Source organism: Lutra lutra, chromosome 4, assembly GCF_902655055.1.
Source record: "Lutra lutra chromosome 4, mLutLut1.2, whole genome shotgun sequence".
In the NCBI taxonomy this organism is placed as follows: domain Eukaryota; kingdom Metazoa; phylum Chordata; class Mammalia; order Carnivora; family Mustelidae; genus Lutra; species Lutra lutra.
Genome location: NC_062281.1, coordinates 185890145 through 185913420, shown reverse-complemented (window position 1 = coordinate 185913420; position 23276 = coordinate 185890145). Strand labels below are relative to the sequence as shown.

General features: G+C 59.5%; 2 protein-coding genes across 9 annotated transcripts in view; one reads left to right on the top strand and one right to left on the bottom strand.

The window, feature by feature from the left end:
* The window catches only part of CROCC (ciliary rootlet coiled-coil, rootletin), a 48432-nt gene extending 34035 nt beyond the window's left edge, over positions 1-14397 (top strand). For all 8 annotated transcript variants that reach the window (XM_047726607.1, XM_047726605.1, XM_047726604.1 and 5 more), the window contains 14 exons: positions 99-337; positions 787-946; positions 2391-2558; positions 3702-4074; positions 7571-7740; positions 7852-7972; positions 8249-8412; positions 9764-9979; positions 10646-10870; positions 11262-11411; positions 11657-11857; positions 12038-12169; positions 12927-13103; positions 13784-14397. In XM_047726607.1, coding sequence (XP_047582563.1) covers positions 99-337; positions 787-946; positions 2391-2558; positions 3702-4074; positions 7571-7740; positions 7852-7972; positions 8249-8412; positions 9764-9979; positions 10646-10870; positions 11262-11411; positions 11657-11857; positions 12038-12169; positions 12927-13103; positions 13784-13870 — 2583 coding nt within the window. In that variant the 3' untranslated portion in view covers positions 13871-14397. The remainder of the gene's footprint in view (positions 1-98; positions 338-786; positions 947-2390; positions 2559-3701; positions 4075-7570; positions 7741-7851; positions 7973-8248; positions 8413-9763; positions 9980-10645; positions 10871-11261; positions 11412-11656; positions 11858-12037; positions 12170-12926; positions 13104-13783) is intronic.
* A 1153-nt stretch (positions 14398-15550) lies between these two features.
* On the bottom strand, positions 15551-21406 carry MFAP2 (microfibril associated protein 2). Its single transcript, XM_047726610.1, has 9 exons — positions 21339-21406; positions 19052-19127; positions 17960-18046; positions 17760-17786; positions 17575-17661; positions 17417-17461; positions 16561-16648; positions 16276-16349; positions 15551-16066 (listed from the first exon to the last, which is right to left on the bottom strand). Exons 2-9 carry the CDS (start codon positions 19086-19088, stop codon positions 15963-15965), a joined length of 549 nt encoding a protein of 182 aa, XP_047582566.1. The 5' UTR covers positions 19089-19127; positions 21339-21406; the 3' UTR covers positions 15551-15962.
* Positions 21407-23276: the final 1870 nt, after the last annotated feature.

The following is a 23276-nucleotide window of genomic DNA, read 5'->3' as shown; positions in this document are numbered from 1 at the left end:
TGCCCGTGGCCAGGGACAGGAGTATGGGCTGGTTTCGGCCAAGTCCCAGCTGGAGCGGAGCCTGTACCCTGTCCCGTGACTGCCTGCCACCCTCCCAGGCAGAAGAGCTGCGGACGCAGCTGCGCCTGCTGGAGGAGGCCCGGGACGGGCTGCGGCGGGAGCTGCTGGAGGCCCAGCGCAAGGTGCGCGAGGGGCAGGATGGCCGCGAGGCCCAGCGCCAGGAGGCCAACGAGCTGCGGCGCAGCCTGAGCGAGGGCGTCCAGGAGCGCGAGGCCCTGCGGCGGTCCAACGAGGAGCTGCGGGCCGCCGTGAAGAAGGCTGAGAGCGAACGGATCAGGTGGGGCAACGCGAGGGGACCCGCCCAGAGTCCTTCACGATGGATCTCGTCCCTGGAAGCTAACTTCACCCCTCCATTCTGGGGAAATCACACAGATGGGGAGTCTTTGCCCCTGGAGCTGGGCGCGTGGGGGGTTTTAGGTGATTTTCCTATCTGAAAGAAAGGGAAAGGTAGCAGAAGGCAAGGTGACCCCACCTGTTGGTGTCACCCCAGAGACTAGCCCCAACCTTGGAGTCACTGGCCTGCCTCTTGTGGCCTCGGACCTGGCCCCTGGCCCTCCAGGGCTCAGCTCAGGAGGGGCCCTGTGGGCAAGTAGCACTTGGGGCACCTCTGGGCCGAGAGCCGGCCGGACGCACTCGAGGGATCAGGGAGCGGCCTCTGCGTAGACCTACACGCTGTACTTTTCCCGGAGCCAGTGGCCGCCTCTGACCTCTGCCTCCCCACGCCAGCCTGAAGCTCGCCAACGAGGAGAGGGAGCAGAAGCTGGCACTGCTCGCGGATGCACGGGTGGCCGTGGGCAAGGAGGCCGAGGAGCTGCGGGCCGGGCTGCAGGAGGTGGAGCGCTCCCGGCTGGAGGCCCGCAGGGAGCTGCAGGAGCTCCGGCGGCAGGTACTGTCCCTGCGCTCTTGCTGCTGGAGCAGCAGCCCCCCATTTGTGGACCCTGGGCCGCCACATCTGCAAAACCAGGGCCTTGGTCTCTAACAAGCCTTTCCAACGTAAGAACCCTTGAAACTGTGTGCAAAAGTGAGTGTGTGTGTGTGTGTGTGTGTACATTTGTGTAAGTAGTCACTCACCTTTGTCCGTGGAGCTCTTGTCCAAATCTCAAAGCAGTCCTTGAACACCTCAAGGTACAGACCCAGTGAGATGGAGCCGGAGCTGCAAACATCTTTTGCCAAGAGCCCAGGAGTAAATATTTCTGGCGTTGCAGGCCACACAGTCTGTCGTAACCACCCAGCTCTGCCATCGGAGCGGGAAAGCAGCCCCGCATGGCACAGAGATGCGTGGGCATGCGTTCCATTCCGACTTTGTGTCTGGACACCAAAATTTGAGTTTTATATCATTTTTCACATGTAAGAAATGTTGTTTCTCTTTGGTTTTCTTCCAGCCATTTAAAAACAAGCCATTTCCAACTATTTAAAAATATAAAAACCATCCTGGCTCAGGCCTTCCCAGAAGACTTGCAGAGCAGGCGACGGCCCCAGTGGGCTCCTCTGCTCTACCTTGCCCAGAGCTAGCACGGCCTGACAACCAAGTCCTCTTCATCTCCCACCAGCACCCCCTCCACCCTTTTAGCCCCCTTCCTGCTCAGTGGAAGTCCCGGGAAGCCATGGGAGTCCCCGAAAGGAAGGCATGTGTGTGTGCCAGGCTCTTGCTGGGGGCTTCGGGTGCTACGGCATGATCTCTATTCCCTTCACTCCAGGCCTGACTCCCCACCTGCTCCTCTGGGGAAATAGGGGCTTAGAACTTACCTCTGCATTCTGCTTGTCTGAGATCGACTCCCAGTCTGCTGCTTGTGGGCTGTGTGACTTTGGACAAGTCGCTTCTCTTCTCTGAGCTTTAGTTTTCTTGTCTGTTCAATAAGGATAATGTTAGTACTTGCCCGTAAAGAATTGTGTGAAGATGAAATGAGTTCGTACAGTTGAAGTGCTTAGAACAGGGGTGGACACATGGCAAGTACACCATAAAACTCAGGCATCCCTGCAGAGAAAGGGAGCCAGCAAGCTGTGCCTTCTGCCCTCCAGAGTTCCTCTTCTGATAGGGGTCTGCCCCTCCCCACGGTGAGTGGTTATGATGAGGTGGTCAGTGGAGGTCCTCAGTGCCCAGGTGCCAGGCATGGCTGGAGCTTGGTGAAGTTATCCGGGGCAGGTTCCCAGTGGATCTGAGGTGGTGTGGTGTTTGTGTCCTTAGAGCACTGGGTCCTGAGTGTCCCCTGGGCCTGGGCCGGGCAAGGTATGGGGCAGAGTTGAACAGGCTGTCAATATGTTGGCCTAGAAGGGGTTGTGGATGCTGAGAATGGGTCCGAGGTCCTCCCTGTGTCCGCTGTCTCTCACAGATGAAGATGCTGGACAGTGAGAACGCCAGGCTGGGCCGGGAGCTGGTGGAGTTGCAGGATCGCCTGACGCTGGGCGAGCGGGCAGAAAAGGAGGGCCGGCGGGAGGCCCTGGGCCTCCGACAGAAGCTACTGAAGGGCGAGGCCAACTTGGAGGCCATGCGGCAGGAGGTAACTCAGATGGGCGCAGGATGTGTGGATGGGGAGGGTCTTAGGAGACGGTTGAGGTGCCCTGTGCTTCCTCCCATCAGCAAGAAGTAGTTGGGGACTCCAGTGCTGGAGTCACTCTGAGAGATCCCTCCCTAGGACTTGTCCCTGTCCCCCACTCTTTGAAATTCTTCCCCAGGTATAATAGTAATAACAACTGCGAGAAGTGTGTAGCAGGGGTGGGGAGGTGAGGGGGAGCTCTGTAGACGTAACTGGGTTTGAATCTCCCAGCTGCCTCAGGAGATAGGTATGCTTAGTCCCATTTTACACAGACACCCAGACGCTTAGGCACACTGCTACCCAGGTCTGTCTGACTCCAAAGCCTGCGCTTTTTCTGTTCTTCTTTTCTGGCTGTTTCCCTGTAGTGAATCTACTGTCTGACCTTGACTAAGTCACCTGACCTCTCTGTGCTTCAGAGCATTGTTGGTGGGATGGGGGCCCTGGCATAGGTCCTGGCTTCAAAAGGTCCTCCGTAAATGGTGGCTTCTAGTGAAACTCATGACTGTCAGAGGTTGACTTATTCCCTAAACCAGAGTGCTGTGTGTGTGACCATGCACTCTGTCAGAAAATAATTTTTTAGTACATGCCCTATTGTATGATTTATTGATAAATTATGTGCACAGAGAGGCAGTATGAGCTCATAGTTAAAAGAACAGCCTGTGGAGCCTGTGTGCCTGGCTTTGAATCCTGGCTCTCAACTTAGTAGCGGTGTGGCCTTCCGTTAAGTTATACAACTGCTGTATGCCTCAGTTTCCTCATTTGTAAAACAGGGATGATTCACAGTGGTAATTGGAGTTTTTTGCAAAGTATTTAGTGCCTGGCACTGATAAGCCCTATCTATGTAAGTGCTGGCTGTTAGTTTATTGCTAAGAAACTGTGTATATTACAAGGCATATACACAGAAGGAAGAGAAAAAACAAATTCTAGCAGTTTACTCCCACACTCCCAGGGTTGTTCCTGCACAGCCCGCCTGGGTGGGGACCACTCAAAACCAGGTGTTGTGCAAGCCGCTTTTGCGGGGGTGGGCTCCAGGCTGGACCTGGGAGGCAGGGCGCCAGGTTGGGGGAGGCCCTGCTGACCCCCACATCTCCGCCTTGCCTGTTACAGGTTCAGGGGGCCCAGAGGAAGCTGCAGGAGCAAGAGGGCGAGTTCCGGGCCCGAGAGCGAGGCCTGCTGGGCTCCCTGGAGGAGGCGCGCAGCGCTGAAAAACAGAAGCTGGACCACGCCCGAAGCCTGGAGCTGAAGCTGGAGGCGGCGCGGGCCGAGGCCGCGGAGCTGGGGCTGCGGCTGAGCGCGGCCGAAGGTCGGGCTCAAGGCCTGGAGGCCGAGCTGGCCCGCGTGGAGGCGCAGCGGCGCGCGGCCGAGGCCCAGCTGGGCGGCCTGCGCTCAGCCCTGCGCCGGGGCCTGGGCCTTGGGCGCTCCCCAAGCCCGGCCCCGGTGCCCTCGCCAGGCTCTCCCGCCCGGAGTGCGCCGGCTGGAGGTGAGCAGAGGGCAGAGGGAAGGTGGGGGTTGGGGGTGTGTCTTTTGGAGTCTCCGCCTCTGGCCACACCCCCGTCTAGTTCGGCTCCACCCGAGAGTCCGTTGCGGGCGGGGCTGCACCTCTCCGGGAAGCTGAGTCTCAATCCCGCCCCCAGGTCACTTTCCTTCCCGGTTGGGGAGCCTGCCGAGGTTCCTCCCCTTTGCTGATCCGTGCTCCCTTTGTTGCTTCATGGGGGCGATGGTGATGCGTCTTAAGGCCCCTGACTCCGAGTCTTTGAAGCTCCGTCTAATAGAATCGATGCTCACCGTCTCCCCATCAGCACCCCAAACTCCGCAGTCTCCCACCCCTAACTTCACACACCTCCATTCTAGGCTTGTGACATCACAGCCACAACATCACAGCCAGACAGATACACACCCAGCCTACGAGCCCTTCCAGCAACTTCGTCAGACATCCTTCCAGTCCCATTGGCTCCCAGTGACCCTGGGAATGTCAGCCCTGTGCTTCAGGGGGTGTAAGCATCCACCTGGTCTCTGCCTGACCTAATCTTGATTCCTAGGGCCTAGAATAGAACCAGCACTGTCTTAGCCCTGCTGGCAGTTGACTCTGGGATACTGAGTCGTTGCCTCTTCAAAAGCACAGATATAGCCCCAGGATCACATTCATTCAGTTACTCAGTATTTATTAAACACCTACTATGTGCTGAATACAATTGGATGGAGCAGTAGACAGAACGACTGGCATTTCTGCCCTTACAGAGTTTGCAGTCTAGGGATGGGAGCCGCAGACAATAAATGCGGTATATAAATGAAATAGAGAATGTTCTGGGTGGTAGTAAGGGCTCCGAATCCCTAAGGACAAAGGTATCAAAGACGTTGCTAGTGAGAATGTACTTTTACCTGCCATAGAAGATAGTTGGCAGTTCCTCTGAAAATTTAGGATTACCGTGGGCCCCCACAGATCCACCCCTAGGTTATAACCCAAACAACTGAAAAAGGGAAAGTGTGCGCCCATAGCAGCATTATTCACGGTAGCCAAAGGGTGGAATCGGCCAGTGTCTCCACGGACAGATGAACGGATAAACAAAATGTGGTGTATCCATACAGAGGAACGTTATTCAGCTTTAAAAAGCAATGCCAGGGACACCTGGGTGGCTCAGTCGGTTAAGCACTGGATGCTTGACTTCAGCTCAGGTCATGATCTCATGGTCACGAGATCAAGCCCTGCATCGGGCCCCGCGCTGAGCAGACTCTGCTTGGGATTCTCTCTGTCCCTCTGCCCCTCACTGCCAGCCCCACTCCCCACTGCTCGCACTCTTATTCTCTCTCTCTCAAAAAGACAATGACATTCTGACACATGTTACAACATGGATGAGTCTTGACATTATGCTAAGTGAAAGAAGCCAGTTACAAGAGGGCAAGTGTAGTCTGATTCAGCTTATATGAAATGCTTCGAAAAGACGCATTTCATAGAGGCAGAAAGTAGATTTGGGGTCCCCAGGGCCCAGCACGGGGGGAAGGGGAGAATTGGGAGTTATTGCTTACTGGGTACCGAGTTTCTGTTTGAGGTTGTGCACATTCGTTTGCTTGGCCAAAACAAAGTACCGTGAACTGAGTGCCTTTTTTTTTTTTTTTTTTAAGATTTTATTCATTTGACAGACGGAGATCACAAGTAGGCAGAGAGGCAGGCAGAGAGAGGAGGAAGCAGGATCTCTGCTGAGCAGAGAGCCCCATGTGGGGCTCGATCCCAGGACCCTGGGATCATGACCTGAGCCGAAGGCAGAGGCTTTAACCCACTGAGCCACCCAGGCGCCCCCGTGAACTGAGTGTCTTAGGCAACAGAAATTTGTGTCTCATGATTCTGGAGGCCAGAAGTCTGAGATCAAGGTGTTGTCCAGCCTGTGCACCCTCCGAAGTCGCTAGGGAAGGGTCTATTCCAGATCTCCTGGCTGCTTGTAGTTCCTAGGCATGTGGCGGCAGAACTCCTGCCTTCAGATTTCCCCTCTATATTAGGACACCAGTCTTGCTGGATCAGGGGCCCACCCTACTCCACCAGGACCTCATCTTAACTAATCACATCTGCAACAACCCTACTCCCAAGTAAATTCACATTCTCAGGTACCAGGGGTTAGAACTTCAACCTATTAGTTTTGGGGGGACATAGTTCAACCCCAAATAGGGGTGATGGAGAAGATTTGGAAATAGTGGTGATAGACATACGACGATGTGAATATAATTGATGCCCCTGACCTGTACACTTAAAGATGGTTAGGCCATCAAAATAGACGCAGAAAAAGCATTAGATAAAATACAACATCTAATTATGATCCAAACTCTGGGAAAACTAGAAAAAGATTTCCTTAACTGATAAACTAGATCTTCAAAACCCTATAGCAAATACTACATTTAATCCTTCTATTTAATATTGTTTCGGAAGTCTCAGAGGTCCTAGCCAGCACACTATGGTAAGAAACATAGAATTACCATGGTAAGGTTCAGGAAGGGAGAAACAAACTTGCCGCTATTTACAGATCACATGATTTTTCTATGTAGAAAATATAGGAAAGCTACAATCAGTTGTTAGAACAAATAAGAAACTTTAGTAAGTTTGCTGGAAACAAGGTCAACATAAAAAAATTAATTTTATTATATCAATGGAAGCAGACAGAGGCAAGAGGATGCTGGCGGTAGGCTGACACCCTGCCCTGCAGTTCCGCGGTTGGCCTCCAGGTGCCACCCTGTCTCTGTGCGCACTGCCCCTCCCGCCTCTTAAAGCAAGAGTTCATCTTTCTGCCTGGAAATAGGGCTTTACCTGGTTCCCCATCTCAGCTTGGGATCGTCCCAGCTTTGTGACCCAACAAATTCCTTAACTGCTTTGAGCCTGTCCGGCCTGTGCAGGGGGGACGGTCCTTCTCAGAGAATTATCGTGAAGGTGGACTAGGGTGCCAGAAGAGGTGGTGCCTGCACTGCAGGGAGATGGTGCGGGGGTGGAGTGTCCACCTTTGGACTGGGCCCTGGGGGTGCAGCCCTCGCAGTGCTCCTGGTCTGGGTGGGGAGGCAGATCTCGGTGCCTTATGAGGGGGTGACGAGCTCACCCCAACCCAGCCTGAGCTTGGGGACACCTCTGGGGAGCAGGCCTAAAGGAATGGGCCAGGCAGAGAGAAGCCAGGGGGAGAGAAGGGAAGAGGGAATGTTCTAGAACTTGGGACCTGAGGGTGATGTGGAATGGACTGCTTGTAAAAGTGAGAGGGCTGTGCTAGGGTGAGCAGCAGGGCCTCTGTGAGCAGCAGGACCTCTGTGTGTTGGGGCTTATTCTGAGGGCCGTGGGGGCTGGGAAGGGTTCTGCAAAAGGGGGAGAGCCCCAGCATAGTGCAGGGAGCTCATGTGAGCTGCTGGGTGCGGCAAGGTGAGTGAGGCGGTGCACACAGAGCCCGCAGGGCCCTTCCAGGCAGGAGAGGCCAGGGCTCCCTCACCGCTAAGCGTGCCTCCTCCCCTAGGAAGTGGTGAAGGGTTCTACAGCCCCAGCCCCTTGGAACGTAGCCCTGGGTCTGAGCCACCATCCCCAGGACCTGCCACCTCCCCAGCATCCCCAGACCTGGACCCTGAGGCGGTGCGGGGGGCCCTCCGGGATTTCCTGCAGGAGCTACGGAGTGCGCAGAGACAACGGGTGAGGCTGGGTGTGAGCGGCTGGAGAGGGAACCGGGTGCCCAGGGTCCTCCGGGATGCTTTGGGTTGTCAGAACCGAGGTCTTCCCTTCCCCCGGACTCTGGGGCCTCAGGACGAGCTTCGGGCCCAGATGAGCACCCTGAGTCGCCAGCTGGCCGAGATGGAGGCCGAGAGGGACAACGCGACGTCACGGGTGAGGCAGCTGCAGAAGGCTGTGGCCGAGAGTGAAGAAGGTGAGTATCCACCCCTGGGTCCTTGCTCTGCTCTCTCTGCTCTTAGCAGCCACAGTGGGACCTGTGGGATTGGCCCGAACCGCTCCTGCGTCCCAGCCCTAGCCATCGTGACCTGAGTTGGGGACCTGTCTCCTTTGGGGGGCCCCACTGGCTTTGGTCAGCCCCACTCCATGTGTCCAGACTGGCAGACCCCTGAGGGCCCTGTGGTGGGTTGGGGGGCGGGCAGGCCAGGTGTCTGGCGGCCAGGCCGGGCCTGACGGGGCTGGGGGTCCGCAGCCCGGCGAGGTGTGGACGGCCGGCTGAGCGGGGCACAGGCGCAGCTGGCGGAGCAGGAGGAGAGTGTGCGGCGCAGCGAGCGGGAGCGCCGGGCCGCCCTGGACCAGGTGGCTGCCCTGGAGAGGAGCCTGCAGGCTACGGAGAGTGAGCTCCGGGCCAGCCAGGTAGGCAGGAGCCGAGGGCCACAGGGGCAGGGGCAGTCCGTGTGCGCTTCTGCTGCGGCTGTGGGTCCTACTGTGCCTCTCTGTTGCTGTCAGCCTGGGGCCCGGTGCCCGTGAACGTGACCAGCCTGGGACTCCGCCCAGAAGCACGTTCAGCTTCCACACTCCCCTTCCTCCCCAGGGTCCCTAGGCTGTAGAAGAAAAGTCCTGGGCTTTTGAGCCCAATGGAGAAAAGCCTGGATTCTAGTCCTGGTTCGGCAGCTTGCCCTGCCCACTCTTACTTTCTTCCTCTGTAAATGGGGGAGAGCAGCCATTGTCTCCTGGAGATGGAAATAACGTATGGTGTTCGGGGGACCATTTCTTTTTCCTCTGTATAGCCATACAAGTGTGTACGTGTGTGTGTGTCTGTCTGTCTGGGGCAGGACGCCCTGGCCCTGGTAGTGACGGTCCAGGCCACCAAAGCCTTGAGCCTTTCTCACAGCCACAGATCCCCTCGTTCCTTCCCCCCTCACTCCCTAGCCCTCCAGCCTTGCCCCCACAGCCCACCCCCTGCCTCTGGCTCCAGGTCAAGTTTGAGCTGGATTGTTATGTCTGCGGTTCCAGCTCTGGCCTCGGGCCCAGCCACAGGGGCCGCAGGAGGAGGCCAGGAACAAAGCTGGGCAGGGGCCAGCGTGGGGCTGCCGGGCCCAGACATGGCTGCATTGGGGCTCTGAGCACGGCGGCAGAGGGGCCGGGCACAGGGCAGGGTTGTATCGGATGTAATGGGATGGGAATGGCAATGGAAGGGCCCCCATCTGTCTTCCTGTCCTGTCCCCACTTCTCAAGTTTCCTTTATTGTCTGAACCCAAGTGAGGGGAAGAACACCATCCCCTAAAACCAGGTGGGGCCCAGGGCTCCTACCCGGCTCTGCTCAGATCCCACAGTTGCAGCTTCTGGGCCTGCCTCTGGGGAGTGAGGCAGCAGAGCAGGGTCGCCCTGGAATCTGCATTTTTACCCTCCCTCCGTCCTCCCCAGGGCTCTGTGAATACCTTGTGGTACCCCTCCCCAGGCAGTGCAGTCTCCCACTATACATATTTGAAATAGGGCCACAGAGCGGAAAAAGAGAATTTTGGATCACAAAGCCTGGTACACTCAGCCCAAACCAGAACATGCTCTGAGATTCTCAGGTCAACGCATCCTGCAAACATGTGGGTTGACTGAGGCCTCAGGAGGGTCACAGGCTGGCCCCAGGTCACACACGGAGTGGTTGGACCAGCCACCTCAAGGCTGCTCTGCACTTTCTCCTGCGGGTCCTGAGGGGATGGGGGGTGTGGGGCGGCCGGGCAGCCGGGGCCTGACCCCTCCGTACCCCCAGGAGAAGATCAGCAAGATGAAGGCCAACGAGGTGAAGCTGGAGAGCGACAAGCGACGCCTGAAGGAGGTGCTGGACGCCTCTGAGAGCCGCACCATCAAGCTGGAGCTGCAGCGGCGCTCACTGGAGGGGGAGCTGCAGCGCAGCCGCCTGGGCCTGAGTGACCGTGAGGCCCAGGCCCAGGCCCTGCAGGACCGGGTAGACTCCCTGCAGAGACAGGTGGGTCCCCACCTCCGCCTGGAGGCTTCTCGTCCGCACGCCCAGCGCCAGGTGCTTCACAGGGACCACATAATACTCCTAACAGCCCTGTGAGGCAAGCGTCATCCTCATTTCATGGACGGACAGACAGGGGTTCAGAGGTGACCTCATCACCCAAGGTCAACATAGCTAATAAGAAACAGACAAAATTAGAGTGTGAGACTCTCACAACAGAGTCTAGGAAGTCTGCTTCCCACCTAGGAAGTAGGTGGGACAAGTTAGAGATGTAGATTCCACTTGTATCCCTTTTTGCCTTGGCTGCCAGGAAGCTCAGCTCTAGAATGTTCAGGAACTCTGCTAGCCCTGCATGGTCACCTGCCAAAGTCAAGAACTCAGAACATTTCCAGGTTGTGGAGGCTGTGGTGGTTATTTTCTCTCTTCTATAGCAGGGAGGAGACCATGGGGTCTGAGACAAGCAGGTGGGTGGCACTCCAGGTGAGGGACGTTAAGCAGCAGTGAGCCAGGGCCCTGGTTGCAGTGGGCTAAGCCAGCGGGAGCACATGGAAACAATGAGCATCAGTGATGAAGGCCGAGGCAGAGTGGGAGGGGCTTGGCTTGGGTTCAGCCTCCTTGCTGGAGGCCCTGGTGAGAGCAGAGCCACCTTACCGTCCTCTGTCCTCCTGCCAGGTGGCAGACAGTGAGGTGAAGGCAGGGACCCTGCAGCTGACAGTGGATCGGCTGAGTGGGGCTCTGGTCAAGGTGGAGGAGAGCGAGGGGGCCTTGCGGGACAAGGTGCAGGGCCTGACCGAAGCCTTGGCCCAGAATAATGCCAGCCTTACCAGCACCCAGGACAAGAATCTGCACCTGCAGAAGGCCCTCACTGCCTGCGAACATGACCGCCAAGTGCTCCAAGTATGGATTCCGGGGCCTGGCTCAGGGTGGGCTCAGTGAGAGTTTGCCATCAAGGGCAGGCTTGGAGGGACCCTGACAGAGAGCCAGCCACTGGGGCCATCAGTTGGGAACCCTAGGGAGCCAGTCAGTGAAGCTTGGAGGGGGGTTGGGGGGCAGTAAGAGAATAAGTCTACTCATTGAGGCTTACAGGGACCCAGAGGCAGGGTTGATAGGACAGAGCTGGGGTCTGAGGGATCCCCGCCTTATGTCAGTCCATGGGCCAGGGCTGCCATCTGCCTTGCCCTCCAGATAAGATTTTGGAGCTGTTTTATGGGCTGTGACCCTGACCCAGAGGTACAGAGTAGAGGGGAGCCTTTGCTCCCTCCTGGTACCACCAGCCCCTGTCCCCCAGGAACGGCTGGAAGCCGCCCGTCAGGCGTTATCCGAGGCACGCAAGCAGAGCAGCTCACTGGCCGAGCAGGTGCAGACGATGCGGGGCGAGCTGGCGGACCTGGAGCTGCGGCGGGCGGAGGCGGAGGGCCAGCTGCAACAGCTCCAGGAGGTGAGGGCCGCGATGGGCCCCTCTGTCCCCAGGATGCTGAAGCCCTCCGGATGGAGTGGGACCTTCTTTATCCCCACCTCATCCCTGATCTTGGCTCGGCCTCCCATGGAGAAGCATGGTTCCTTCAGACCCTGCCCCCATTACACAGATGCAGAAGCTGAGGCCCGGAGAGGCGGCCTCAGCTGATAGCTGTCTGACGGGCTTCGGGAGGCTTGGCCCCACTGGCGGCTTGCCGGCTGTTTCAGGTGCTGCGGCAGCGCCAGGAGGCTGAGGCTGCGGCCCTGCACACGGTCCAGAAGCTGCGGGACGAGCGGCGGCTGCTGCAGGAGCGCCTGGACAGCCTGCAGGGCGCCCTCGGCCAGCTAGAGGTTGAGAAGCGGGAGGTGGAGCGGTCAGCGCTGAGGCTGGAGAAGGACCGCCTGGCCCTCAAGAGGATGCTGGACAAGGTGGGCTGAGCCTCCGGGGCCCTCCCCTGCCTTCCTCTGGGTCCTAGCCGGGGTTGATTTTGGCTGTGTGCCCCCTGACCCCGGCCCCTGGTCTTGCTGCCTCTAACCTGACCTCTCTTCGTGGGACCTCCCTCCCTCCTTCCCGGAGCCTCCTGATGCCCTCCTGCTCTCCCTGTGCAGGTGGAGCGCGAGAAGCTTCGCAGCCACGAGGACACAGTGCGGCTGAATGCAGAGAGGGGCCGCCTGGACCGCACGCTCACGGGGGCCGAGCTGGAGCTGGCTGAGGCCCAGAAGCAGATCCAGCTGCTGGAGGTTCAGCCCCTGGCCACCCTCTCTCTCCCGAGCCCTGGAGCCGGGCCCCACCTCCCACCCTGCCCTCGGCCTGAGTGCCCAACCAGCCCAGGAGCTGCTGATGGCTCAGCCGGTCCAGGCTCCTCAGCCTCCATAACCCCCTAAGTCTGGACCCTTGGAGGGGGCAGCCCAGAGCCAGGGCCCGGAGGGAGGGGTCCTCCCAGCGTGGAGAGAAAAGACATGCCAGTTAGTATGTGAGCCTGTGTGTGCGCTCTGGGCATGTAGAGGTGTGAGTGTGCCTGGGAGTATTCTCGTGCATGTCTCCTGAGTCTTGTGCATGGACATGGCAAGTGCAAGTATTAGGAATGTGTTTTACGTGTGTGTGTGTGTCTTTCTGTACAGATGTCTTCCTGTCTGTAGATGTATGTAGGAGTGTTGGGCTTTGCACATATGCGTGCATCCATGTGAACACGGTAAGTGTTTATGTGCTTGCTTTTGTGTCTCTGTGTGCGTGTGGGTCTCTGACTACATCTGTGCGCGCGCGCATGGGTGCGCCTGTCAGCGGGGCTCACTAGGTACCCTAGCACAAGATCTGCAGACCAGGTGGGCCAGGAACACGGGAGCCAGACAAGGGTTTCTCCTGCACCCCTGCCTGCACTGACTTTGCCCCGAGGGGCCTTTAGGCTCCGGGAGGTGCCTGACATCCCCTTGCACGCGCACACGGCACACGCGCACACGTGCACAGGGCCAGACCCCTGACCAGCTGCCGCTCCCACAGGCCCAGGTGGCGGCCCTGGAGGCCCAGAGCCCCTCCCGGCTGGAGGCCGAGGAGCAGCAGCAGCGGGAGCTGCAGCAGGAGGTGGAGCGCCTGCGCAGTGCCCAGGTGCAGACAGAGCGCACGCTGGAGGCGCGGGAGCGGGCCCACCGGCAGCGGGTGCGGGGCCTGGAGGAGCAGGTACTCGGGCCCCTCCCCGTGATGTGGAAGCGGGGAGGAGAGGGAGGAGCCGCAGAGGGCTGGCCCTGACCTCGGGTAGAAGCAGTCGCTGGTATGATCGGGGACCCACGCTGGTATCCGTCATGGCCGGACACGGGCCCAAGTGATGTCACTGGAACTCCGGCCCCCTGCTGTGGCTCTCCTGTCCTCATGGCTGTCCCCTGGCTGGCACAGGTGGCATGAGCAGCCCCAGCCTAGGTCATCCCAACAACCCACCATAGAGAAAAGGGGACCTTTTTCCTGAGAGCAACAGCAGAAGTCCCAGGGATGATGCTGACTAACCAGCCTGGGTCCCAGATCTCTTCCCAGCTGTCCCCAACCGACCTGTGCATGGGTAGGCCAGGCCTGGGTCATGGGTTCCCTGAGTCGGGCTAGTACCAGGACTGCCTTAATGATGCAAGTGGGGACAGGTGGCCCCTGAGGAGATGCGAGGATCGGTCAGAAGAGAGCCAGCTGCCATGTGAGACGGAATGGGAGGGGAAGGAAGCAGCCTGGTGCTTCAGGAGACCCATTTTTTCCTGAAATAGGCAGGATTGGGTCCCTTGTGGGGCCCTGGCTGCAGCCACCCCCCGTCCCCCCATCCCCACCTTCTTTGACATTAGTCTGGTGGCCTGAGCCGCCATCTTCTCTTTCTTCTCCAGGTGTCCACACTGAAGGGACAGTTGGAACAGGAGTTTCGGAGGAGCTCAGCATCCTTCTCCCCCATGTCTGGCCCTGCAGGGGAATGAGCCCCTTCCTGGTTGGCATCCTAGAGAACAGCTGCAGCCAGGGCAGGACCGAAGCCCCCCATCTGCAGGGTCCGCCCGGGCCCCGGCCTGCCAGGCCACCAGAGCTTGGTGGGGGGTGGGGAGGAGCCAGGTGGCAGCACTGAGGGCCAAAGGCTGGGGACTCTGAGGAACAGCTTTGTGGCCTCACCTGTGGGTCCCACCTCAGTTTGGTCCCTCCCCTTCGATGAGTCTCCAGGTCCTGTGAGAGCCTCTCTGAGTGGCTGAGCCGAAGCCCGGGGTAAAGGAGACTCTCCCCTTGTCTTTGGCTGGCCCTGGGGCATGGGCTCATGGGAAAGAGGAGGGGAGCCTGGGAGTCAGAGACCTGGGACCTCCCCCAGCTTTCCAGAGCTCTCTCTGCCTTAGTTCGGAGTGTTTGTCAGGAAATTCCTCAGAGTTCAGAGTCCCTGTATTTTTATACCTTTTTACAGTGTTAATGGTTCAGAACTATTGTGTTTTTTTGTAGCAAGGAGACCTCATTTTCTAAAAACGGTTTGTGTAGATGTGTCTCTTCACTTCTGCACCTGAGAGATTGGAGGGGCCAGGAGGGGGACACCGGGGCCTGGGCCGGGAGGGATGAGGCCCCTGGCCAGAGGTACACAGGGAGGGGAGGCTTGAGAAGGGCGGTGGCACTTCCCAGCCTCCCAGGCTGTTGGCCTGGGGAGGGCTCCGAGGTCCTATGCCACGCGTCCCAGGCAACAAATGCGGCTGTGACTCAAACTGCACTCCTTCCAGCCACAGCGCTCTGGCCCCTCCTCAGGACGGGGTCCCCCTCTGGACACAGGCAGGCGGTCCAGACAGTGCAGGCCTGGGAGAGACCATAGGGTCTTGTCCTGGCTCCACCGAGTGAGCCTGGCGAAGCCGCACAACCTCTTGGAGGCTCGGTTTGCTTGTGTGTAAAATGGGCACACACCTTGCAGGGGTGTCGTGAGGAGGTTCGTGTGCAAGGCACTCAGTGTTGGCGAGGAGACATTCCTCTCCTCCCTGGAGTCCAGTGGAGTCAGGCTCTGCCCCAGCTCTGCCACCTCCAGCTGTGGACCCTGGGTGGGTCACTGATGCCCCTGGGCTTCTGTCTGTTAGAGACATTACCAGGCCCCACCACGCAGGCCTGTTGGGAGGGTGTGCTAGTCAGACAGGGGGAGCCCGGTCCTCGTGTGCTGGTCAGAGGGAGGCATTCTAAGGCCTTGGCCTACTTCTACCCTCTGACCATCAGCCTTCCCCGCCCAAAGGTGGGTCTGAGTCCACCTACCTTGACCTCCTGCTTTATATCCTAGACGTACCTTTATGCCTACATGTGGGCAGCTTCCGGTCTGGGCTTGTATCCCTCTGATGACAGGAACTCACACCCTCACCAAGCAGCCTGGACAATAAAGAAGCTGTATCCCCCTCCCCGCAATATCTCCCCCTCCCCGCAATGACCCGCAGACCCTGGGTGGGGAGGTTGTCACAGTCCATCTTTCTGGGTAGGTCCGCTGAAGCCGGTGATCAAGGAGGCAGGACTGGGACCGCAGAGGCAAGGCCACAGGTCACCCAAACGATCCCTTGGCCCAGGGGGCCAGGCAGCCTCTCAATGAGGACAAGCAGTGTTGGAGGTAGCTGGCCACCTGCCCTGTCCTCCCAACCAAAAAATGACCGAATCTTTTGTAAAAACAATTTTAATTTTATATAAAACAAAGGTGGTCTATGCCCGGGAACTGTAGGAAACCCAAGCAGACCAGCTGGGGTGAGGGGCATAGCCTGCCTCGAGGGGCTGAGGGGCCAGGGGACTGTCCTCACAAGGACTGAAAAGGCACATCAGAGGCCCCGGTCCCACCGAGAGACCTGGGATGCCCCTCATCTGGGGGCAAACACTGGACAATGGGGAGCCCCCTGCCTTGTGTTCCAGGGATGGCCACAGGCTGGGAGAAGGGCCTGAGACGAATCCCCGGGGCCACAGTCCACTAACTTTTTACAGAATAAAAGGAATGTGAGGCTGGGGAGAACAGCACCAGGTCAGGCAGGGCCTGAGGACCCCGGATCCGAGGACGGTCCAGGGCGCGGGGTTGCCAGCTCCGTCCTAGCAGCCCCCGCAGCTCCTGGCACAGGAGGCCGCCACGGACTGACACAGGCCACTGCTGGCCATGACCCCGCACTTGGAGAACTTGTCCCGACACAGGTCAGCTGCGGTGGGGGCAAAGAGCTGGGGTCAGGGTGAGGCTGGGTGTTGGAAAACCACTGCCCCTCCCCCACCCCATGGCAGAGAACGTTCCAAGGTTAAGCAGCCAGGAGGGAGCTCAGGGTCCCCCAGCAGTGACCCCTGGCACAGAACACGTGCTTCATAACCACGGGGGGCGGAGCGGGGAGGGGTCTAGGGGGGCAGGCCTTCCTACCTCGAAGGAGCTCCTCATGGGCACAGACCGTGCGGACACAGATCTCCCTGTTGACCACGTACACGCGGCGGAGGCTGGGGACACGGAGCCGGGACGGTGGTGTCACCCCACCGTCACCCAGCCCCACTGGGGGAGCCTGCGCATCCTGACCCCGAGGTCAGAGCTCAACCAGAGTCGAGTTCAACTTCAGGATTTGTGCTTCCCTCAGGTCCCACCTCGGCTGGGTGCTGCTGCCCGCTCTGCGCCCCGGCTGCCTCCCCGCCCCACTGCCCTGCGTGTGCTCACCTGTAGAAGCAGACCTCGTTGAGACACTGTTTACAGGGCTTGTGGATGGAGTAGAGGCGGGTGCACGGGTACTGCTCCTCCCGGCAGTCTGGGTGAGGGGCGGGATCAGACGAGCGGCTGCAGCCTGGGGCCCCGTGCTGGGGCACGCCCCCAACACTGCCCACCAAGACCGGCTGTCCTATGGGGGTCTAGGTCCACCCTGCGCCCTCTGGCCTGGGACGCACACACACAGGGGCATGCACAGCTGCACAGACAGCACGGCTGAGCCCCCAGGGGCCGCCGGGTTTTATACAATGTATTTATACGGGCACAGATTTGCAACCACACTTGGAAGCCTGTAAGCTCAAACCCAACCACGCGCACACGCCCAGGGTCGCAGAAGCACACACCGACCACCCACTGGGCCAGGGCTGTGGCGACTTGCAGGACCACACCCTAACACTGAGCTCCGCTCGGGGAGAGCAACGCTCACAGTCTGGCTCCCTCAGGCTTGAGGGGGAAGCAGGCTTGAGGGGGCAGCACCGGCTCGCCTGGCTGGCTGGGGCTTTGGCTCCCCTCTTGGCATCATCTGCCATGAGCACCACCCAGCGCCCCCTTCCCCTTCCCGGTGTCTGGGGTTGGAGGGCCCTTCCTGAGCCTACGGCTAAGCCCAGGGTCAAGGGGGTCCCCCAGAGCTGCCCGAGGGGCCCTGGAGTTGCTGGCCTAAAGCAGGGGCACATCTGCAAGCCACTACCCTACCCTCTACCTGGCAAAAGCCAAAGGCCTGGCTGTCTCTGTCCTACCAGCGCCGCACCCCACTCTACCCCAGCTTGGGGGGCCGTGCCTCCGTTTCCCCTGCGGTCAGGGAAGCTCTTACCCAGAGGCCCAGGCTCCGTGGGCTCTGTCTCCACGTTTCCTGGAGCTGGTGTTGGGAGAGGGGCCGGCAGAGATCACTGAGAGGGGTCTGTTCCGAGGACCTGCCCCAGCCCAGCACAGACCCGCCCCTCCCACGGCTGACAGGAGCTGGCAGCCTACCTACGGTGGGGACCCCGATGACTTCCTGTTGGACTTGCTGCTGGGACTGGAACTGGAACTGCTCCGCAGGGGGCCGGGGAGTCATCTCTGAGATGGGGGACGATCAGAGGGTCCACTCCTTTCTCTCCAATCCCTACCCAGCTGCCCACCCACCTGACCTGCCCCGCTCTATGCCCTGCCTTTACCTTGATAATCATAGTAGTCCGCGTTTTCTGAGAACAAAGACAAATATGGAATTGTCGGGGGTTGGTCAAGCTCTCAGTCCCAGGGGCCAAGAAGGTCACAACTAAACCCAGGACTCCCACCCCCTTCCCACCGGGTCCCCAGCTGAGTCAGGTACACCCTGGCAGGGTGTGGGGAGACCCGGAGAGGGCAAGGCCCTTACCTATCTGGTCACTGTAGTGGGTGTACTGGACGTGGCCTGGGAACGGAGGCAGTGGGTCTAGGTCGTATTGGCCCTGAGCCAGCAGGCCTACCATGAGGAAGCAAAGCATGAGGGGGTGTCCTGCAGGGAAGGACAGCACAGGCCCCAAGGCACATCTGGGGAGGATAGGTAGAAGTCCCAAGGGCAGGCAGGTAAGACCTTAAGATTCTACACCCAAACTCATTCGTCAAGCATAAAAGCCCTTACACTCCCTGTTCCCAAGTCACCTTACTGACTTTTGGTCTGTTCCCTCCATCGTAGCTTCCTGACTATTCCTGGAACTCAGCATCCTCCTGTCTGCCCCAGGGTCTTTGCATTTGACTTTCCCTAGGCCTACAATCTTGGTTAACTTTTCTTCCTTCAGATCTCAACTAAAAATTCAGTTCTGCCAAGATACCTTCACTGGCCCAGCCACCCTCTCCATCCCATTCTTCTGTTTATTTCCATCATAGCACTTGACACACTGACATTTATCACAGGGACTTGATACAGCAGCTTCCCGTCCCTAGATGGGCCTCAATGAAGGCAGGGATGTGTCTGCCTGGTTCATCACTGTATCCCCAGGGTCTAGGCCCGTGCCTTGCACATAGTAGGAGCTCAACAAATATCTGTTAGATGAATAAATGTTAGACCTGGCAGGGCCTTGGGGGTCACTCCACAGTCAAGATGATATAGGGTGGTTGGGTCCCAAATGGGTCTAGAACCCAGACCTAGAGACTCCCTACCTTTCGTGCTTCTCCCCGCTTACACATCAGTTCCCAGGAGGCTTAGTACATTAGAAGAAAAGCAGGGGCTCCCGGTGCCTGGGTGTGTGCCCACTCTCCAGAGCCCCAGCCCGGCTGCTTCTGTGGGGGGGCTGGGATGAGGGCGTGGGATGCCCCCGACTTTGGGAGGGGTTGGCCTGTCTAGTTTGTGGTCTAGGAGTCAGGAGGCCCTGTGACCCAGGGAGCCGAGTTCTGGCCACAGGGCACAATGAAGGCTCACTGCCAACTCCCACCCTCCGCCCACCCCGGGGGAGCCCCCCACCCCCTGCCAGCCCCAGGAGTCACTCACCAGGCAAGAACAACAGGAAGAGGTAGGCAGCTCTCATGGCTCCGAGGCGAGGCCGTCTGGGCTGGTGTCAGGACAGCTAGAGGAAGAGGAGGGATAAGCTCTAGTTCAGGCCCACTCACCCATGGCCGAGGAGCCCACCTCTGCTCGCCCACATCTAGCCCAGAAGAGGAGGAGGAGGAGGAGACACTCGGACCAGAAGCCAGGCATAGGGAGGGCAGGGAGTCGGGTGGTGGTGGGGGGCAGCCTATGGAGGGACAACTGCTGTCCCTGTGGCCCACCAGGTGTTCAGGTCCCAAGGGACAAGGCCTCCAACCTTGTTCCAGCGTTGATCTTGCGAATGGATAGAACCCACCCTGCCCTTCTCACCGGGGGGAACTTTCTAGTCCCCCACTAGCCTGACTCCACTCTCCTAACCTACAGCCATCCCCGTCTTCTGACTCAGCGCCTTCTGGTGTCTCACGCACTAATGTGAACCCCTGACCCCAGGCCCAACTTCAGGACCCTGGCCCCGCTCAGCCACCATCATAGCCGGGACTCCACAGCATACACCAAACCCACCACCTGTTCCCAATTAGCCAGAGGGCCCTGAGTGTCTTGCTCTGCAGGAAACCACATGCATGCATGGGCCTCAGGGGCCGAAGGGCAGCCAGGCCCGGGCAGGGCTCCCACCCCCAGAAGATTCCTCTCCTGCCAGGCCTCCGGGCCTCCTAAGACCTGGCTGTCTACATCACAGACTCACGAGACTAAGGTCTATTTTGTCTGAAGCGGCAGGAAGCACTTAGGGTGGAGTCTGAGGGGAGTTTCTCTGGATCCTGGAAGGGCAGCGCTGAAGGGACCGTGATGTCACCCAGCCCAGGGGTTCTGAGCCCCCAGCACAGTATGACAAGTGTTGTGCGGGTCCTAAGTGGTCCTTAGCCTTCCCCTGGTTCTTAAAGTTCAGGAACGGCAGTGTCTGGCCACACCGTGGGCTTGGCAGGGTCCACGGTTCCCCATGTGCCGTCCCGGCTCAGTGGGAGGCAGTCTCCGGACTGGACTGTCATCCTTCTCCAGCAGTGCTGGGCGACAGCCCAGGGCTCCCCCATCCAGGAGGGCCCCTCCCACCACAGCAAAGAGAGTTCTTCCAGACAGCTAACTGGACACCTGCCTGCCCCAGGGCATCTAGGGAGAGGGAAGGAAACGTGGGCATTGGTCCCTCTTCCCTCCCAATCCTGAGCCTTCTGGGACCCCCAGCCTGGCTCATACACTCGCCACCCCCTTCCTTACTGGGGTGGGGTGGGGTGGGGTGGGGAGGAGGAGATGAGACCCATAACTCAAGCGGCCCCAGAGGCAGGGTACTCTGGTTCCCTATAGTCCTGTTCTGAAAACCCTTGGCCTCTCATGGTAGGCGGGACCGAAATACCTGGAGCTCTTTCCTGGTCACTCCCCACAAGGCCTCACTATCCCCTCATCGTCCCCACGGACTGGTGGCAGCCAGGCCAGTTGGAGCTGGGGCCTAAGAGGCTTTAGAAGTGGGGTGGGGCTGTCTGTCCCCCAAACCCCTCCTAGGCCTCTCAGCCTCCTGCATGGACTCTCCTTCCCGGGGAAGGTCTGACACTCAGGCCCAGGCTTATTATTGCGGGGACCCCCCAACCCCGGGGCAAAGGGTGTGGGAGTAAGGGATCCTCCTTCCTCTTGGGGGGAACATATCTCCAAGCAACTCTGTCTAGACTATGGATTTTGGGGTGTGGGAGAGGCCCCTTCCCCTTCTGGGGAGCCCACCCCATGCGACAGTGGGCAGGAGGGGATGAGCGGGGCCTCCTCAGAGCCCCCTCCACCCCATGCTCCCCGGGTAGGGAGGAGGCTGGTTGCGGAGTGGCGGGGAGGGGTGTTGGTGGGACCAGATGTGGCCGCGCACAGCTGGGAACAATCAGCCCCGAGCTGGTACGTAGGCTCCCCGCGCCCTCCGGGTCTCGGGTGTCCCTTTGTCTCTCCTTGGCTGTGGCCCAGCGGCTCCGGCCGACGCCCCCACCCTACCGTGGCAGTTCAGCCTCCCGGGGCAAAGGAGAGCCACTCCCACGCCCCGACGCCCCAACTCGGGCTCCCCCCAAACTTCCCCAAACTCGGGCCCCCCTCCAAGCGACTCCAAACCCCCTAAGTGCCCTCTTAGCATCTGCTCAGACGGCCCTGGGTTCAGGAAACCTGGCAGCCGGTCCCAGGCCCGGGGTCCTGAGGAGCCCCCCAACACAGCACACCCTCAAGGGGTCCCCTTAGTGGCCCCCGCCGCTCCCGGCGCCAGGCCTGCGCCTACCTGGTCGGGTCACTCCGCCGCCGGCTCCGAGTCCGCCCGCGGAGCCGCCCCTCCGCCCTCTCCGAGCCCCCCTCCGGGCCCCCGACGGCTCGGCGCCCGCCCTCCAACCCCGGAGCCGCTGGGTCCTAACGCGAGCTCCGTCCGCCTTTCGCGCCTGCGGGGCTCCAGTCCGCTTCTGGGGCGGCCCTGGGGGAGGCGCCCCCGGCTGCCACCCTCACATCAGCTCAGAATTCACGTGAGCAGAACGTCTCCCCCATCTCCCCCATCTCCTCGCCACGTCTGGGCTGGGGTCTGGTGTGAGGTGGGTTTTGGAGGACGTGTTACCACATTTCACAGCGGAGGAAACTGAGTCCCCTAAAGGGGATTCACCCACAGCCACGCAGCTCTCCCCTCTGGCTTCTCCTCGCTTCCAGGACAGCCTTCCTGACCTGCTTTCCCTACTGCCTCTCTGGTTGTGCCTTCTGGGTCTCCCCAGCCAGCTCCAGGGTGGGGCTGGCTTTGAGAACCAGCACTGAGGTCTGTGCATGGACCACAGGCTACCAGGCCTGGCCCCAGGAATGTCCCCAAAGCAACAAGGATCCAAGGAAGATCCAAGTCCAAATTCATCTCTCCTGACCCTTCCCCAGGCCTGGTTCTCCAAGAGGTCCCCCTCTGGGCAGAGGTCCAGCATCCTTCAAATCCCTCAGGGTTCCTTGCTCCCCGCTCCTGCGCCCAGCCCAGCACCCAACCCAGCACCCAGCCCAGCACCCAGCCCTGCACCCAGCCCTGCACCCAGCCACTAATCCTGCGCACTGGTCCCAACTGTGGTGGAAGCCACCATTAGCTCTTGCTTGGACTCTGTAATAACCTCTAATCTAGGCCTTCTCAAATGGGCCCTGCCCTCCCTGACCCACCGCAGACGCTGGCCCCCTTCTACTTAGAGCCTTTCGCTGGCTTCCCAGGGTATCTGAGGGAAAAGCTAAACTTGCCTGTGACCGCCTACCCCCAGGACCCCACCCTTCATCTTCTCTGGCTCTTCCTCCTCATTCCCTGCCTGGTCTCCCAGCAGCCACATGGCCTTTTGCGCTTCTCTCCCTAAACCCTTTCCTCTGCCTGCCCCAGGACACTTGCACAAGCTGTTTCTTCCTCCTGCAACACTGATGAGGTCCCCCCTCCTTCAGGGGATAGACCTAACCCTCCCTTCCTCAGAGGAGCCTTCCTTTTCTCCCTGTTCGGCCCCTAAGCACCTTCTGCTTTGCGACTCATAGCTGTCCCATTGCCCTTTGTCCGTGGCCATTTGAATTCTGCTCCTCTCCCACGGGAGCTTGGGGGCTACTTGAAGACAGCCATAAAGTCTGTTCTTGCCCATCTCTTGTTTATGCTCATTAGGCACAGTGCCAGGCTCAGAGCTGCTGTTCAGTAAACATTAATGGAATGAATGAATATGCCCTCAGTTCTCCTGGGGCAGACTGGCTGGGGTGGGGGACAGTGCTGGCCCCTGCCTCTGGGGCAGACCTTTGCCCTGCCTCACCAGGGGAGCCTCGGCCTGAGGTGGCAGCTCTGGCTGGGAGGACATAGGATCTCCTTGCCCCCCAGTCATGCACCCACAACTGCCTGTCCCTTAAACTCCGAAGCCTATTAGAGAGAAACTCTATGTTCCATGCATCCTTTGTTCCCTGGCACTGGTTTGTCAAAGGAATGAATGAATGAATGAATGAATGAATGAGTATCCGCCACCCCCTCTCCAGGGTCTATTACAGAATAGCAGGGACTTCTGTTACCTGGAGCCCTGTGGGCCCTGGGGGCCAGCACAGCTCTCCCTGCCCCCCCCCCCCCCTTAGCCCTTGGCTGCTGTCAGGCCCAAGCCCACTAGGGGAGGAGGGGAAACCACCTTGCAGAAAGGCTGTTCCCTTCACTCAACAAAAGGGGGAAACAGAGGCCCCTGAGCTCCCCACTCTC

Bases quoted from the DNA above. Each gene is read 5' to 3' on its own strand.
- MFAP2 (XM_047726610.1), bottom strand. From the start codon at position 19,088: ATGAGAGCTGCCTACCTCTTCCTGTTGTTCTTGCCTG. The intron at 17,787-17,959 runs GTAAGGGCCTTG...CTTTGTTCTCAG, and splicing joins CCACTACAGTGACCAGATAG to AAAACGCGGACTACTATGAT. The intron at 16,067-16,275 runs GTAGGAAGGCCT...CCCCCACCGCAG, and splicing joins CCATGAGGAGCTCCTTCGAG to CTGACCTGTGTCGGGACAAG.